The sequence below is a fragment of the Phyllostomus hastatus genome, unplaced genomic scaffold, assembly GCF_019186645.2.
Source record: "Phyllostomus hastatus isolate PE091 unplaced genomic scaffold, TTU_PhHast_1.1 phas_contig_1162, whole genome shotgun sequence".
Classification (NCBI taxonomy): Eukaryota; Metazoa; Chordata; class Mammalia; order Chiroptera; family Phyllostomidae; genus Phyllostomus; species Phyllostomus hastatus.
Window position 1 is genome coordinate 2950693 of NW_025333537.1, and position 13900 is coordinate 2964592.

General features: G+C 47.0%; 1 protein-coding gene across 1 annotated transcript in view; it reads left to right on the top strand.

Moving 5' to 3' along the window:
- ANKRD13A (ankyrin repeat domain 13A) overlaps positions 1-13536 on the top strand; it is a 28255-nt gene extending 14719 nt beyond the window's left edge. The window contains exons 7-15 of the mRNA XM_045843118.1: positions 2532-2598; positions 3872-3953; positions 4928-4989; positions 5740-5870; positions 6377-6534; positions 7224-7337; positions 8755-8915; positions 10506-10573; positions 11274-13536. Of these exons, the coding sequence (XP_045699074.1) occupies positions 2532-2598; positions 3872-3953; positions 4928-4989; positions 5740-5870; positions 6377-6534; positions 7224-7337; positions 8755-8915; positions 10506-10573; positions 11274-11469 (1039 nt within the window). The 3' untranslated portion in view covers positions 11470-13536. The remainder of the gene's footprint in view (positions 1-2531; positions 2599-3871; positions 3954-4927; positions 4990-5739; positions 5871-6376; positions 6535-7223; positions 7338-8754; positions 8916-10505; positions 10574-11273) is intronic.
- Positions 13537-13900: the final 364 nt, after the last annotated feature.

The following is a 13900-nucleotide window of genomic DNA, read 5'->3' on the forward strand; positions in this document are numbered from 1 at the left end:
CAGCAACCCTTTGGTTCGCAGGCTGGCACTCAGTCCGCTGAGCCACACCGGCCAGGGCTGCATACCTACTTCTTACTGGCAGTATGAGTGTTCATTTGATTGAATTTGGAAGATATGGTAGTCATTTTCATCCATTTCTTTTTTCTAATCTGTTACTTGGGGGCTGATGCTTGCAAATTAATGTCCTTCCTGCATAAATTTTTGGCCTAATATATACCCTCTGATTGCAGTTTGGGTTTTTCCTTTCTCTGAAAGATTATGCTCTGCTCACCTTAAAACATTGCCTTACCACAATAGCTTTTCCCCAAATTGTGTAGCAGCCTCCAAGCCACGGCACTTGCTTCGCGGCCTTTGGTGGGGTGGTCTCAGTGGGGACAGGCAGAGGTGAAAATGGCAAAAGAGGGAAGCTGGATGTTCTCTTACCATTTCCAGACGCCTCTGCATGTAGAGTTAACCAAGTGCAATTATGGTTATAAACTAGGTTGTAGACACTGGTCTTAAAAACGAAACTGTCCAAGGACTTCTGGTCAAGATGGCGGAGTAGTGGACAGACTCTGTGAAGGAATTGGTGCCCGATTAGTGGATGTTGCCATCTGGTTTGGTACTTGTTCAGATTACCCCAAAGGGGATGCCTCTACCGGATGGTATCATTATTGAAGAACTATCGAAATAAGTTCTTTATTTTATTTACTTATTTTTAAAGAGTGGAGGAGGGAGGGAAAACGAGAGGGAGAGAAACAGCGATGTGCAAGCGATATTGTACATCTATTGGTTGCTTCTCACACGCCCCCCAGCTTGGGACCTGGCCTTCAGCCTAGGTGTGTGCCCTGCCTGGGAATCGAACCTTTCAGTTCGCAGACCGGAGCCCAGTCCACTGAGCCACACCAGCCAGGGCAGTTCTTTATTTTCTGAAAAACAAACAACACTAACCTGTCAGAGAGTGGGAATGGAAGAGGGAGTGGAATAGTCAGCATCGTGGACAGAGCAGATGGAGGGGAGCGAGGAGCGTGGTGGTTCCCGGGGAGAAAAGCGCAGCTCTGCTTTCCCAGCACGCGTGAAGGGCGAGGTAGAGCAGACCTGGGCATCTTTTGGTACTTCGGACGACCGCGTGCCAGAAAAGGATTACTTCCCACTGCAGTATCGACAGACAAGGAACAGGGGTTTGAATTTGTTAACCAAAAGGAGTATCTTGGTTTTTAATTATCAGTAACTAAGAGGGGGCTCTGGTTTATTAATCAGTTAGGTGTGACCCCTAGCCCCCTGCACCTACAGGATTATTTTGTTTCTGAAATGCCACTTGGACGTAGCTAGAACTTTGTATAATCCCTTTAGGATTTCTTTCTTTCCCTCCAAGGTCATGGTGTACTAATTGTGAACAACTAATGGGAAAATTACAGCTTTGGTCCCTTTCTCTGAGTGGCTGTAATGTAAAACATAAAACTCCTTACACTCCGTCTGGCCTAATTTCATCCACCGAATCCCATTAATAGAAAAGCAACCTCTTTGGGAACACAATATGCAAATAACTGCCTACCTTCTTGGTGAGTTGGCTGACATGCGACCATTCCTGGAGCTTCCTGTGTGATGTCCTCCTTCACTCCAGGGTCAGAGCAAAGAGCAGGCAGGTGCCCGCACGGGGCCAAGTGCAGCAGCCACAGAGGAGCTGGGACATGATGTCCTAGACAGAGGGGCGGGCTGGCTGGCCTCCCCTGTGAGTGGTAGCCCTTTGCAGGGTGTGCTGCTTTGAAAAAGAATCAGAGCCTCTTGGTTACTTGGTTCCTCAGTGCGTTTTTCCCAGGAGTGGGGTGAGTGCAATAACTGGGTTTTCGGGCACTTGATCAACGCTGCCATTGCTGCTGGGATGCTGGGCTACTTTAAAAAGAGTTCCACAGAGCTGGGATCGAAGGCCGGGCCGAAAAACTGTTTTTAACACCCTTTCCCCCTGCTGCACCAAGCCTGATAAAATGCGTGACTGACTCCCAGGCCATTTTGCAGGTATTGATGGTTTCTCCAAGCAGCTTGCCACAGTGACGAATTCTTGTCCCCACTCTCTCCCGAGGAGCAAGATGGTCTGTGCCTCCTTGGTCTAAGAATTCCTCGACTGAGACGTGGCTGCTTATGGGGACGGCCACTGACATCCGTGCCCATAGTTAAGATGACCCAGATAAATGCTCTGACCCAGATACCACCTTGCGGCGAGCCTTGGGACGCTGGTCATCCTCACTCACTTCTTTAGGGCAGCTGTCCAATAATTGTCACCACCTTTGTCACCTGTGCTGGCAGTTTTTTTAAAGAAGCCAAGAACAGAGGTTTTCTATGCTGGGATGAGGCAAATTGATTAATAGTTGGGTGGGGGCGGGGGATGCTTAAGCCATCTGTCATTGATAACATCCTTTGGTGGACAATTGGGCCGTGATTTCCAGGTGTCCTTCAGTAACTTAAGCTGGGGGAAAAAAACTGTAAAGGCTGCAGGGATGAATCTGAATGGCATATTGTACATGTAGAAATTTGTGGTGTTCACTTTTTATCAGAACTAAATCCGGATTCTGGGGCTGGAGGACAGATAAAGCAGAAGTTGTTAATGGTTACGAAGCAAAGGTAAAAGGAAACTCTTAAAATAAGATTTAATATAGCAATTTAGCTTCTATGCAAATGAGGAGTCTGTTCAGATTTTGTCATGCATCTGTGCCATGGAGATGCTCTGGGGACTAAGTACTGTCTAATGTGTCTGTCACTTGGATTTTTATCTCACTTGACTTTCAGAAAGTGGGATAGCGTGTCCCAAGGAGGTCTCTAGTTATGCCAAAGAGAAACAGTGTTGTAGAGAAATGAGTACAGGTACCAGTTATTCTGGTGGGAATGATCAGAAAAAAGAGAGAGAGAGAGGATTAGACTTAACATGATTGTTCATCTTTTTTAATAACCTGAGTGGGTTTTAAAAAAAGAATCATAAAGTGGCTTTTATGAGTCCCCCCTTTTTTTTTGTTAGCCTAGTTGTAACCAATTAGCTTACAGCCCACCTACGTGACATCAGTGAACTTAGAACACAGTGGAGACGACAGCTGGCATTTTGTCCACTGGACAGCCCTGTCTCCTGGGCCTTCCTTGGTCCTGCGGTCCAGCACGGATTGATGGCTCCGGGTGGAGGAGCCAGGCAGGACCCTCTGGTGACCTCTGAGCCCCAAAGAAAGCTTATGTCACGCTCAGCAAGATGCATTCAGTAACGGTAGTTCCAGCGCTGAGTGTGTGTTTCCTGAACCTTTGAATGTATGGCAGACACAGTTAACTCTCTGTTCACTGAGATATTTCATTTTCTAGACACCCCCAGTCAACCTTGTTAACAGAGCATCCACTTTGGTAGTTACAGTGATTTTTGTCAATATCCGGCATCCCTTTTTTAAATAGTGACTCGCTGGTTATAAAGATTATCGGTGTAGAGAACCTTGCGTTCACTCCTTTTCCCTTCTGCCCAGCAGATGGCTAAGTCAGTCCCGTTATAAGAGGACCAGAAATCAGTAGAAGTACTCAGGACAGGCTTGGATGCCCTGGCACCATAGACATCCAGGGGGGAGGCCTTAAGTGCAGGGCATTCTTTGAGAGCATTTAGCAACAAGAAGGGTCAGTAGGGAGATGCAGCCTGTCATTGTTAACTCCTCAGTATTTAAAACTCTCAGAGAGGCAGAGTGACTGCTGATGCATTTCTAAGCTGATCGCTTATGTATTTTCTCTGAAGGACCCTAATGATAACCATTTCTCATTTTTATTTTGCTGGATTTTTTTTTTTTGGCTTCAGCATTCTTGCTCTTGCTATGCTTATTTTTTGAGTTTTGATTCCCTGTGTCACTGTTTTCTCTTGCACACATCTCTCAAGGTTTACACAGTAAATAATGTGAGTGTGATAACCAAAATACGGACCGAACATCTGACCGAGGAAGAAAAAAAGAGATACAAAGGTAATCCTCCACACCTTTTTAAGCCCAGAGAGAACATCTCTGGGCTCTATTTGGCTTGGGGGTTAATGTGATTGGTTGTGCTAATCCTCACTCACCCTGACTCCTTTTTATGAAAATGCCCTTAGTTTGACTCATTCTTGGAGATGTTGCTCCTTCGTTGGCTTCACTTGTAATTAAAGCCATTCACGAGGGCTTGTTTGTGTGTTATAAAGTACAGTTGTTGGATGAAAACGTAGAAAAGGTTATTGGAGAATATTTGTCACTGGTATAAGTGATTTGGTCCGAACTTTCACGATGAAAGAACTTGGGCTCTGAGCCAAAACGCTGCCAGTACGTGGCGGCCACTTCCTAGCTCCGTCAATGGCTGGTTGTATGGCTTTGTGAGGTTACTGACCCCCTGTACCTCAGTTTCCTCAAAAATGAAATGGAGGTGCTCCTAGACCTTCCTTAGGGTTATTGGGGGGATTAGATGGGTTACTACATGTAAATATTTAGAGCAGTACCTGCAGTATGTGGCTAGCACACAGTAATCGTTAACTACCACCACCACTATTGTTAACTACCACCACTATTTAACTGTAACTATCACCACCGCTATTGTTAACTGTAACTACCACAGTACTCTTACTGCAGCTTGACAGAGGAGGAAACTGAGGCTTAGGAGCCATGGGCGGCGACCAACCAAGATGAGATTGGAATCCAGATCGGGCCCACTCCCAAATCCAACCTCTTCCCATTGTTCTTCTGCTTTAATTCTTGTAACTGTTGTTCATCCAGTTTAGAGATCCTAATAAAAAGTGCCCTGCAGGGAATACATTAGCTGATTGGTATGGTGGATGATTTTATGAGCCTGTCCGTAAATGGATTTCCTGATGCAGGTAGCTTGAATCAGAGACTTTGCGATACGGTGAGAATGTTTTCCTGCAGTCACAAGTAAAGTATGATATCAGACATTAAACTTTCCCCCCCTGCAGCGGACAGGAACCCACTGGAATCTTTGCTGGGAACTGTGGAACACCAGTTTGGTGCTCAAGGGGTAAGTTGAAGCAGCGTGCTTTCAGCGCGGTCAACGGGTGATAACTTTTCTGTGCTGGGGATGGCATTTCCCGAGTGTCGAACAGCCCGCTCTCTTCGTAAAGGCTAACGAGTCCTCCCCAGCTGGAATTCGAGGCATGCTCCTGGAAGAGAATTAGATGAGTGAGTCTTTAAAAATAAAGACTTTTAGGGGAGCGGTAGCGATGATAGAAATGGGGTGCTTTCTCTCTTATGTGTTACAAACTAGGCTCTCTCCATAAAAAAAAAGAGATATTAAGAAGGATTCAGACTTTACATTTTAACAGAGCACCTTGAGAAACATTCCCTCACTTGATCCTCACAGTAACTGTGTGGAATTGCTGCAGCGGATGTCACTGAGGGTCAGGAAAATGAAACCACCTTTCTCTGGTGTCACGAGCTAGAGAAGGACAGAGCTGGAACTTCAGCTCCAAGTCGTTCCGCTCTCACGAGCTTTCACATATCTCTCTCTGTCTTTCATAATCAGGAGATAAAAATGCAGAGGAGAGAGATTTTGAAATGGAGAAACCCCTCAGACTTGCCACGCAGTCTGGGAACACCTCTGTAGACTTTCTGGTTCTGTGCAGTAACTGAATTAAAGCATGTCAATGACCAGAACGTCCCTCCTGGTCTGTAGCCGGTTCGCACGCCCCCCGCAGAGGCCGAGTGCCCTAGGCCTCCGCTGGCGGGCCTCACTGGGCATCTCTGAGTCCCCTGCGTTCTGGCTCGGCAGGACCTCACCACAGAGCGTGCCACGGCAAACAACCCTACGGCCATCACGCCCGATGAGTACTTCAACGCAGAGTTTGACCTGAGGGACAGGGACATCGGGAGGCCGAAAGAGCTGACGATCCGCACGCAGAAGTAAGAGCGGTTCCAGGGCCGTCCCCAGCCTGTGGGCCCCCCCGTCTGTTTCAGAATCTCGCTGTTCTCCGGTGTCACTCTCCGTCATTCCGCGGCCCCGCTCCTTTGAAAGTGATTTTTAAATCACTTTATTTGACAAAAGCTAACAGTAGATTGACCATCTTATTAGAATTGACCATCTTATAGATTGGGTATAAGAATTCTCTGTTTTACTGCCAGCAAGCTTCAGCAGATCAAATGAAATGCTTCCCACCAGCTGGCAGTTTCTTCATGCTTGCTCTCAGCAAAGGCTCTTGCAGGTTGTGGTGGCGGGCACTTTCCTGGTTGCTGGATTTCAGAGCGACCCAAATTCCTCCTAGTCTAGTCCGGCCATAGCTCGGAAGTGAGAGGGCAGACAACTGGGAAGACGGGGGAGTGAGGCAGCTGGTGCTGTCCAGCCTACTGCATGGAGTTCAGGCTCCCGACGGGTGGTGACGCCCCCGTCTCTCCTCCGTCAAACCCTGCAGGTTCAAAGCCACGCTGTGGATGTGTGAGGAGTTTCCTCTGTCCCTCGTGGAGCAGGTCATCCCCATCATCGACCTGATGGCCAGGACTAGTGCTCATTTTGCAAGGCTGAGAGATTTCATCAAATTGGAGTTCCCTCCTGGATTTCCTGTCAAAATAGGTACCGTTAAAGGAACCCCAGGGGCACTTGCAGATTCTGCCCTTTTCACGGGTGACAGACTACACTTTGGGGGGTTGGGCCCCTTTAATCGCAAAGAGCACGCAGCAGGCTCAGCAGGGGAGGAGGTCAGAGTGCTCTGGTCTGATGTGGTTTAAAGAAGTGTCGTGGTCCTCGGTCCTTGTGCACATCAAAATTAGGAGAGGTCCCAGCTCTCAGTTCTGTTTATTGAAGGTGCTGACAGGTGTAAAAGGCATAAGAATGTAACATAGTCATTGTTGCAATATCAGACCTTAAGTGAAACTTCCAATTAGGTCGTTAGGACAATTGACACCAAGGTCCTTTGACACACAAATATGTTTTAGGGCCTGAGGTAATGTGCACAATATTGACACCGTATACAATCCATGTGACTTGTGAGGCATCCACGTTTTGGATAGTTGTACACACGTGACACTCGAACCCTGGCTCGATCACTCACTCACTGTGATCTAGGAAGAGTTGCCTAACCTCCCTGGACCTCAGTCTTCCTGTCTGTGTACGGGGAGGGACTGTATGAAATCACGCTCCTAAAAAGGACTCGGCCTGCTACCGTAAGCATAGTAAGCGCTTACGGCGAACTCCTAAATGATGGCTATTATTATTATTGTTATTCCCACTCAAGTTATTTATAAAAGCTTTTATTTTGTTAGAAATTCCCTTGTTTCACGTCTTGAATGCGCGGATTACGTTTGGAAACGTCAATGGCTGCAGCACCGCTGAAGAAACTGCGTCTCAGAATGTAGATGGGACCACGGCCAATTCAGGTAAAAGAAAGTTGGGGTTTGTGATTCATAAAAAAAAAAATTTATCCATTTAGTCATTATACTTATTATTCTGTTTGAAATTGGAGTATCTTGTAAAATAGATGTTTGTGGTGAATCAAGAAAACTTTAGATTTAGTTTAGATTAAGTGCAACCAATTTCAGAATATATATGACCCTACCTACATGAAGAACACAACATATTCTTTTTTTTTTTAAGATTTTATTTATTTATTTTTAGAGAGGGAAGGGAGGGAGAGAGAGAGAGAGAGAAACATCAATGTGCAGTTGCTGGGGGCCGTGGCCTGCAACCCAGGCATGTGCCCTGACTGGGAATCAAACCTGTGATGCTTTGGTTTGCAGCCCGCGCTCAATCCACTGAGCTACACCAGCCAGGGCTAAGAACACAGCATATTCTTAAAAGACGACTTTATTCAGATACAATGTGTATGCTCTGAACTGCTCTCAGTTTTAGGTGTGACAGGTCAGCGTGAAAGTGAAGAGCACAGCCAAAGTAACGAGCATTTCTGTCACCACCCCCCAACTGTCCTAAGGTTCCTTGGCCGTCAATGCATTTCATGTTTGGGATGCTATTGTAAATGGATTTATTTTCTTAATTGTTACCTTCCACTGATTCATTGCTAGTATATAGAAATATAATTGAATTGTTTCAGTTTTTAAAAATTGTGGTAAAATTTGTTTTGTGTCTTAGGCTAGTTGAAAGATACACAGGTGTTTGTTTCATATTATCCTTATTATTCTAAGTTTACAGACATGTATTACTGTCTTTTATATGTTCACTGTATTTCATAATAAATGAAGGAAAAATAAAAGGACACGTTGTTGGGACCGTGTGTATATACACGTCACGTTCCTCAAAGGACACAGAGTAGAACACTGTCACCTCTGGAAGTCGGATATAGGAGAAAGGGTATAGGGAGAGACATCTTCATTTTTCATTTTATAGTCTTTTATATTTTTTCTAATGACTGAATTAATTTTATTACTAAATAAATAAGGAAAAAGAGAAAAGCAGTATTCTGGTACTTTTGTCCATCAAGATTATTCCTCAAAATCTCTCTCATGCACTAGCAAACTTCTAATCATTGTAATACTTTGCGTAACTTAAAAAATGTGTGTCCAAAATAAAAGCCCTGGCTGGCATAGCTCAGTGGATTGAGCTTGGGCTGCGAACCAAAGTGTCACAGGTTCGATTCCCAGTCAGGGTACATGCCTTGGTTGCAGGCCATGACCCCCAGCAACCGCACATTGATGTTTCTCTCTCTCTCTCTATATCTCCCTCCCTTCCCACTCTAAAAATAAATAAATAAAATCTTTAAAAAAAAAATGTGTGTCCAAAGGCGGAGTGGAGGTTTATGTTACTAACCTGGCCACTGGCCCGCCCCCTTCTCTGTTCCAGCTTCCCCCACTGCAGACTTCGAGGTCGATCAGTCCGTGTTTGAAATTCCTGAGTCTTACCACGTTCAGGACAACGGCAAGAACGTGCACCTGCAGGACGAAGACTACGACATCATGCAGTTCGCCATCCAGCAGAGCCTGCTGGAGTCCAGCAGGAGTCAGGTGCCTTTCCCGGAACCAGTGCAGGGTGTGGGGGGGGGGGGTCTCACCCCGCCCTGGCCTCAGTGTGCAGCTGACCTGAGAGACTTACTCTGAGTCACAGCCTTGGCCTATTTATGGCATTTGCAGAGATTGTTTTATGTTTTCTACACCTGGTCTTTTCCAAAAGGTTATTACACGGGGTGAGGCAAAAGTAGGTTTACATTGTATGTACACGAAACACAGTTTAGTCTTGTGCTGTTGCTTATTGTGTGGTGTGCCCTGTGGGCCGCTGCGACCCTGCTCCTGCCCCACCCTGTGGGAGGTGCACGTCTCCCACGCAGTCTGTGCGGCCCCAGCAGCAGCACTCACGGGACGTCTCCCGACAGACTGCCCTTGTCCTCGTGGCCACCCGCGTGGCCGATAACTGTGTATCCTCTGGGGCGCACGATGCCCCGTCATTCTGTGGCCCTGAAACAGTCAACTCCTGCTGGTTCCCACAGTCCTGTTTTCTCTAGAATGTTCTCTGTGTGTCTGCAGTCCCCTAAGAGGGTGTGTGGATTCTAACCTGAACCTCCTCCTCAAGGAAGACCCGTCGCTGTGTCGCTGTGTCGCTGTGTCTGGTTGCTCAGTAAGGGTGCAGTGAAAGTGTTGGTACAAGGGGTGTAATCCCAAACTCTTTGAGTCTGTAGCGAAAAGGGGAGCTAAGAACAGGACAGGCCAGCATTAAGAACAGTTGCCTTTTGTTTTCTCCTGTGGTTCTTCCTTCTGTCCCCTCCCTCCTGTGGCTTCCTCAGGCTCCGGTTTTCAACATTCTGGTTTTATTCTCAAGTCGCAGAGCTTGAGTCATGTGGGCCCCACTCTTGCCTTCCTATGGAGCCGTTCTCAGAGCCATTCAGTTTTCCGAGGCCGCTGGCCCAAGGGCCAGACCCCAGGGCAGGCATGGTCCCTTTCAGAGGTCCCCTGGGAGAAGACGCAGCCCCTGGACATCACTGTCAGTCCAGCACACCTTCTCTTTCTTTGTATTTTTTCCTCCAGTCAATTCCTACATAAACCCGGTTGATCAAAGTTTTGCAGAGGGGAGTAGCCAAAGTCACAGACGATAGATTCAGTTATTCACTGCTTAACGATGTATAGTGGGGGCGCGTTCTGAGAAATGCATCGTTGGGTGATTTTGTCATTGTGCACACATCATAAAATGCGCGTACATAAACCTAGATGGCCTAGCCTGCTACACACCTAGGCTACATGGCCCCTCGTTGACGGAAACCCTGTTAATGTGGTGCACAACCGTATAGAAGGATGTGTTCTAACCTCGCTCTAAAAGAAGCACCTGCTTTGTTCATGTGAACTCTGCCCAAGGTTAGCTGCTTTTAACAGACTGACTTTGTGTCCAGCGTGAAAAGCTGTTAAGCAAGGTGATGTTCCGTATACTGCCTGGCACTGAGGCATCAATCTGAAGATAACTCAAGTCCCTATTAGTTTTTTACGCAGCACAATCAACAGTGAGCATGTAAATATTTTTTATTTTGTTCTCGCTGCTCTCATTTCCTTATCGGTATGACACCTATTCCTTCTAAGGGTGTTCACATCCTGAACGTTTGTTTCTCCTAGGACCTTTCAGGATCAGCTTCGAATGGAGGAATCAGCCAGACACACATGTACGACGCCCAGTATGAGAGGTAACCGACACAACTCCCAGCAACCACACGGAGGTTGGCACAGGCACTCTGTACACGTGACACTGTGCCCGGCAGGGGAGACTTGACTAGGCGTCTCTCCTGCTTCCTCCTGTGGCCGAGTTTCCAGGAAAGGGTGATAGAATTGCCGGCTTCTTCATAGGCCAGTGCTGTCGGCAGACAGGCCCCAAGGAGATAAATGTTTTCTGATTGGTCTGATCTGCAAAGACTGTGTGTGATCCCACAGGGTCTATATGCCTTTGGTGGGAAGTTTACAGAATTTTAAGGATGATGCCATTTGGGGGGAAAGCCATCTCAGAGATGATTAGATTTTTTTAAGGGAGGAAACCAGAAAGCTTTGTTTTACAAACCATTTTTTTGAAACTTTGGGCATATATGAAAACCTGTTGAATAATTTGGATTTTGCTTCAAAATACACCCAAGTTCAATTCCTAGCCCCATCACAGAGGAGCTGGGTGATCTTAGGAAGGTTTCTTAACCTCTCTGAGCCTCAGGTTTCTCACCTATATACAGCACCTGGGCCCCAGAGTTATGTGGGACCAAATGGCATTGTGCACACAGAGCGCATGTCAAGTACCAGGCATAGCATGCACCTGGTAAGCAGCTACGAAATGTAGTTGCTGCCGCCGCTGCCATAGCGATGATCATAATCACTGTTTTTCCCCCTCTTTTTCCAACCCAGGGCCATCCAGGAAAGCCTCCTCACCAGCTCCGAAGGCCTATGCCCTAGTGCCTCAAGTGAGAAAAGCCACTTTGATAGCGACTTGCAGCTGGCCATGGAGCTCTCTGCCAAAGAGCTGGAGGAGCGGGAGCTCCGCCTCCGGGAAGAGGAGGCGGAGCTTCAGCAAGTCTTACAGCTGTCTCTCACTGAGAAATAGACCTTTCTGCCCAAGGGCTGCACAAAGCAGGGGCTCCGGGCTGCACGCATGGGTGCTACAATGCCAGGACCCTGAGGCTGAGAGGCTGCACCTCTCCCGTGCACAGCAGATGGCAGCTGTCCCCTTCTTTATGCAGAGGTGCAGGACCAGGCACTCCCTGGTCCGTCCGTAACACTCCCCCGTGAAGGGGCTGGGGATGGGCAGGCCACATCCCCAGGCTAAGGGGAGGAGAGCCTTGTCACTTTCCATGAGCTATATTGGCTTGCAGGTCACATTTTTTCTACCAGCTTTAGATGAATACCCCAACCCCCCCGCAGGTCTGTATGTTCATCTTTACCAAGGAGTGATAACAAAACCAGTTATTGCAGAGTCAGGGTGCTTTTATACAGGAGAGCAGCAGCCTTCGTAGAGTGTGGTTTGTGAGAATTTTTGGTACTTCTCTACAGTTCTCCAAAGAAACGGACAGCCTGTGCCGATCTGCTCTTTTGTTTTTGCCTTTGTGTACAGGGTTCCTAGGACACCATCTCTGTTCCTCTCGCATCTTCACCTTGTGCCATTCCGTCCCTCCCCAGCTAGCTTCCAGGAGGAGAGGTGCACAGGATCCCTTAGATTAGGGTTGCCTCTCTGCATCAAATTAAGATACACTAGTGACCACGGATGTTGCCTTAGCCTTAAAACTTACTAATAATTTCCAACCACCTCACTTCACTTACTGAGGGGTCTGATTTGAATCCGTCAAGTTCCTTTGAGAGCAGGATCCTCCCAGGCCAAATCCAAGGCAGCTTAACCCTGGCCCCGAAGGAACAGCTAGGAGAACCTGAGCTGCAAGCGAGCAGGCTGGCCAAACTAGCAGATAGCACAGAACCAAACCAGCGTGTGTGTGTTCCACGCCCTCTCTGCTGCGGGATCCCCATGCAGAGGTCCAGGAAGCCCCTCCGAGCACGCGCCCTCGGCTCGCTTGAGAAGAAGGGGTGGAAGTCGGAAAGGGAGCTGCAAATGGAACCCAATGGCTCTGCATTCAAAAGGGAAAGTGATGATTCCATGTTGCTTTTTAGAGTTCAACATCTTTCTGGATAAATATATTTTTTAACAGAATCTTTTTATTATTTTTAAGAGAGAGAAAAACTATACCCATCAGTAGCAATACAAGGTTATACATTTTAACCAGATTTTCTCAGGCCTTTTTTGGATACCTTTAATAATTAACTATTTTGTCTAACCCTTCTGTAAATAACTGTCGCAGGACATACAGAACCCTGGAGAATACAGCCAGCCGGCTCTGTGTATTCATTCCCACAGGCTGCACTGAAATACCCTGGTAAACAATATCCTCCTCTGTTTCACGTCCGTTTCCTATCTGTTGGGCTTCTTTTGGGAGGGGAAGAGAAACAAAGCTACTGTTCCAGTTAACATCTGTATTACACAGTTAGCATTGCCAGTGAAATGTTCCTAGCCAAAAAGAAATGTGCTTTAAAAAAAAAAGGATTTTATTTATTTATTTTTAGAGAGAAGGGAAGGGAGAGGGAAAAAAGAGAAACATCGATCAGTTGCCTGTTGTAGGTGCCCCAACCTGGGACAGAACCAGCAACCTAGGCATGTGCCCTGACCAGGAATCGAACCAGCGACCTTTTGCTTTGCCAGCGACGTCCCACCAACTGAGCCACACGGGTCAGGGCAAGAAGTGTGCTTTCGATTCTATGTAACCGTCTGTCTCTTTTGTCATGGTCTGATCCAAATTCCTTCTCTGCACACCAGGCCAGTATATGCAGCATCACATTTGTTTCAAATATATACCTTGGCATTTTGTTTACTTAGTATTTACCTTGAGTGAGGACACTTCTTGGGAATGGCTGCAGTTAGGTCACATTGTTTACTAAGGTGAACCATAGGTATTCTCTCATTTGCATTCCATTGTTCTGCTTCCTGATGACTTTGTCCCAGGAAGTCCATTAAAAAGGTACTGAGCTTTTCGTCAGCCTGTCTGCAGCATTTTTCATGTGTGTTCACTCTCCTTTAAAATGCAAATAAAGACTGCTTCCTTAGAGGACGCTCATACGGTGTATCCTAGACAGCCTTCGAGTCTTTTTTCCTTGCACGCTGTCTTCCTAGTCACTGAGTGAACCCACACTTCCTGTTTTGTTACTGGAGCATTAAAGTGCCCTCCCAGCACTCAGTCGTGTATTCCAGGGTGACACGCCCCTCTCGGCCTTCCTTCCCCATCACACAGCCCAAGTGCCCAGTGCTCCTCGTTTCAAATGGAATCTGATGCAAGCCAGTGTCAGGGTTGCTGCTGCAAGACCCTGCAGCCCTCCTCTTGGCGATGGACTGGCTCTTGTGGGGTCAGGAAAACCGAACCGAGTTAAGGACTCTCATGTGACTGAATATGCCCGCACCTTTGAGGCCAGCGTGCTTTTTGAGGCTGTTCTCATTA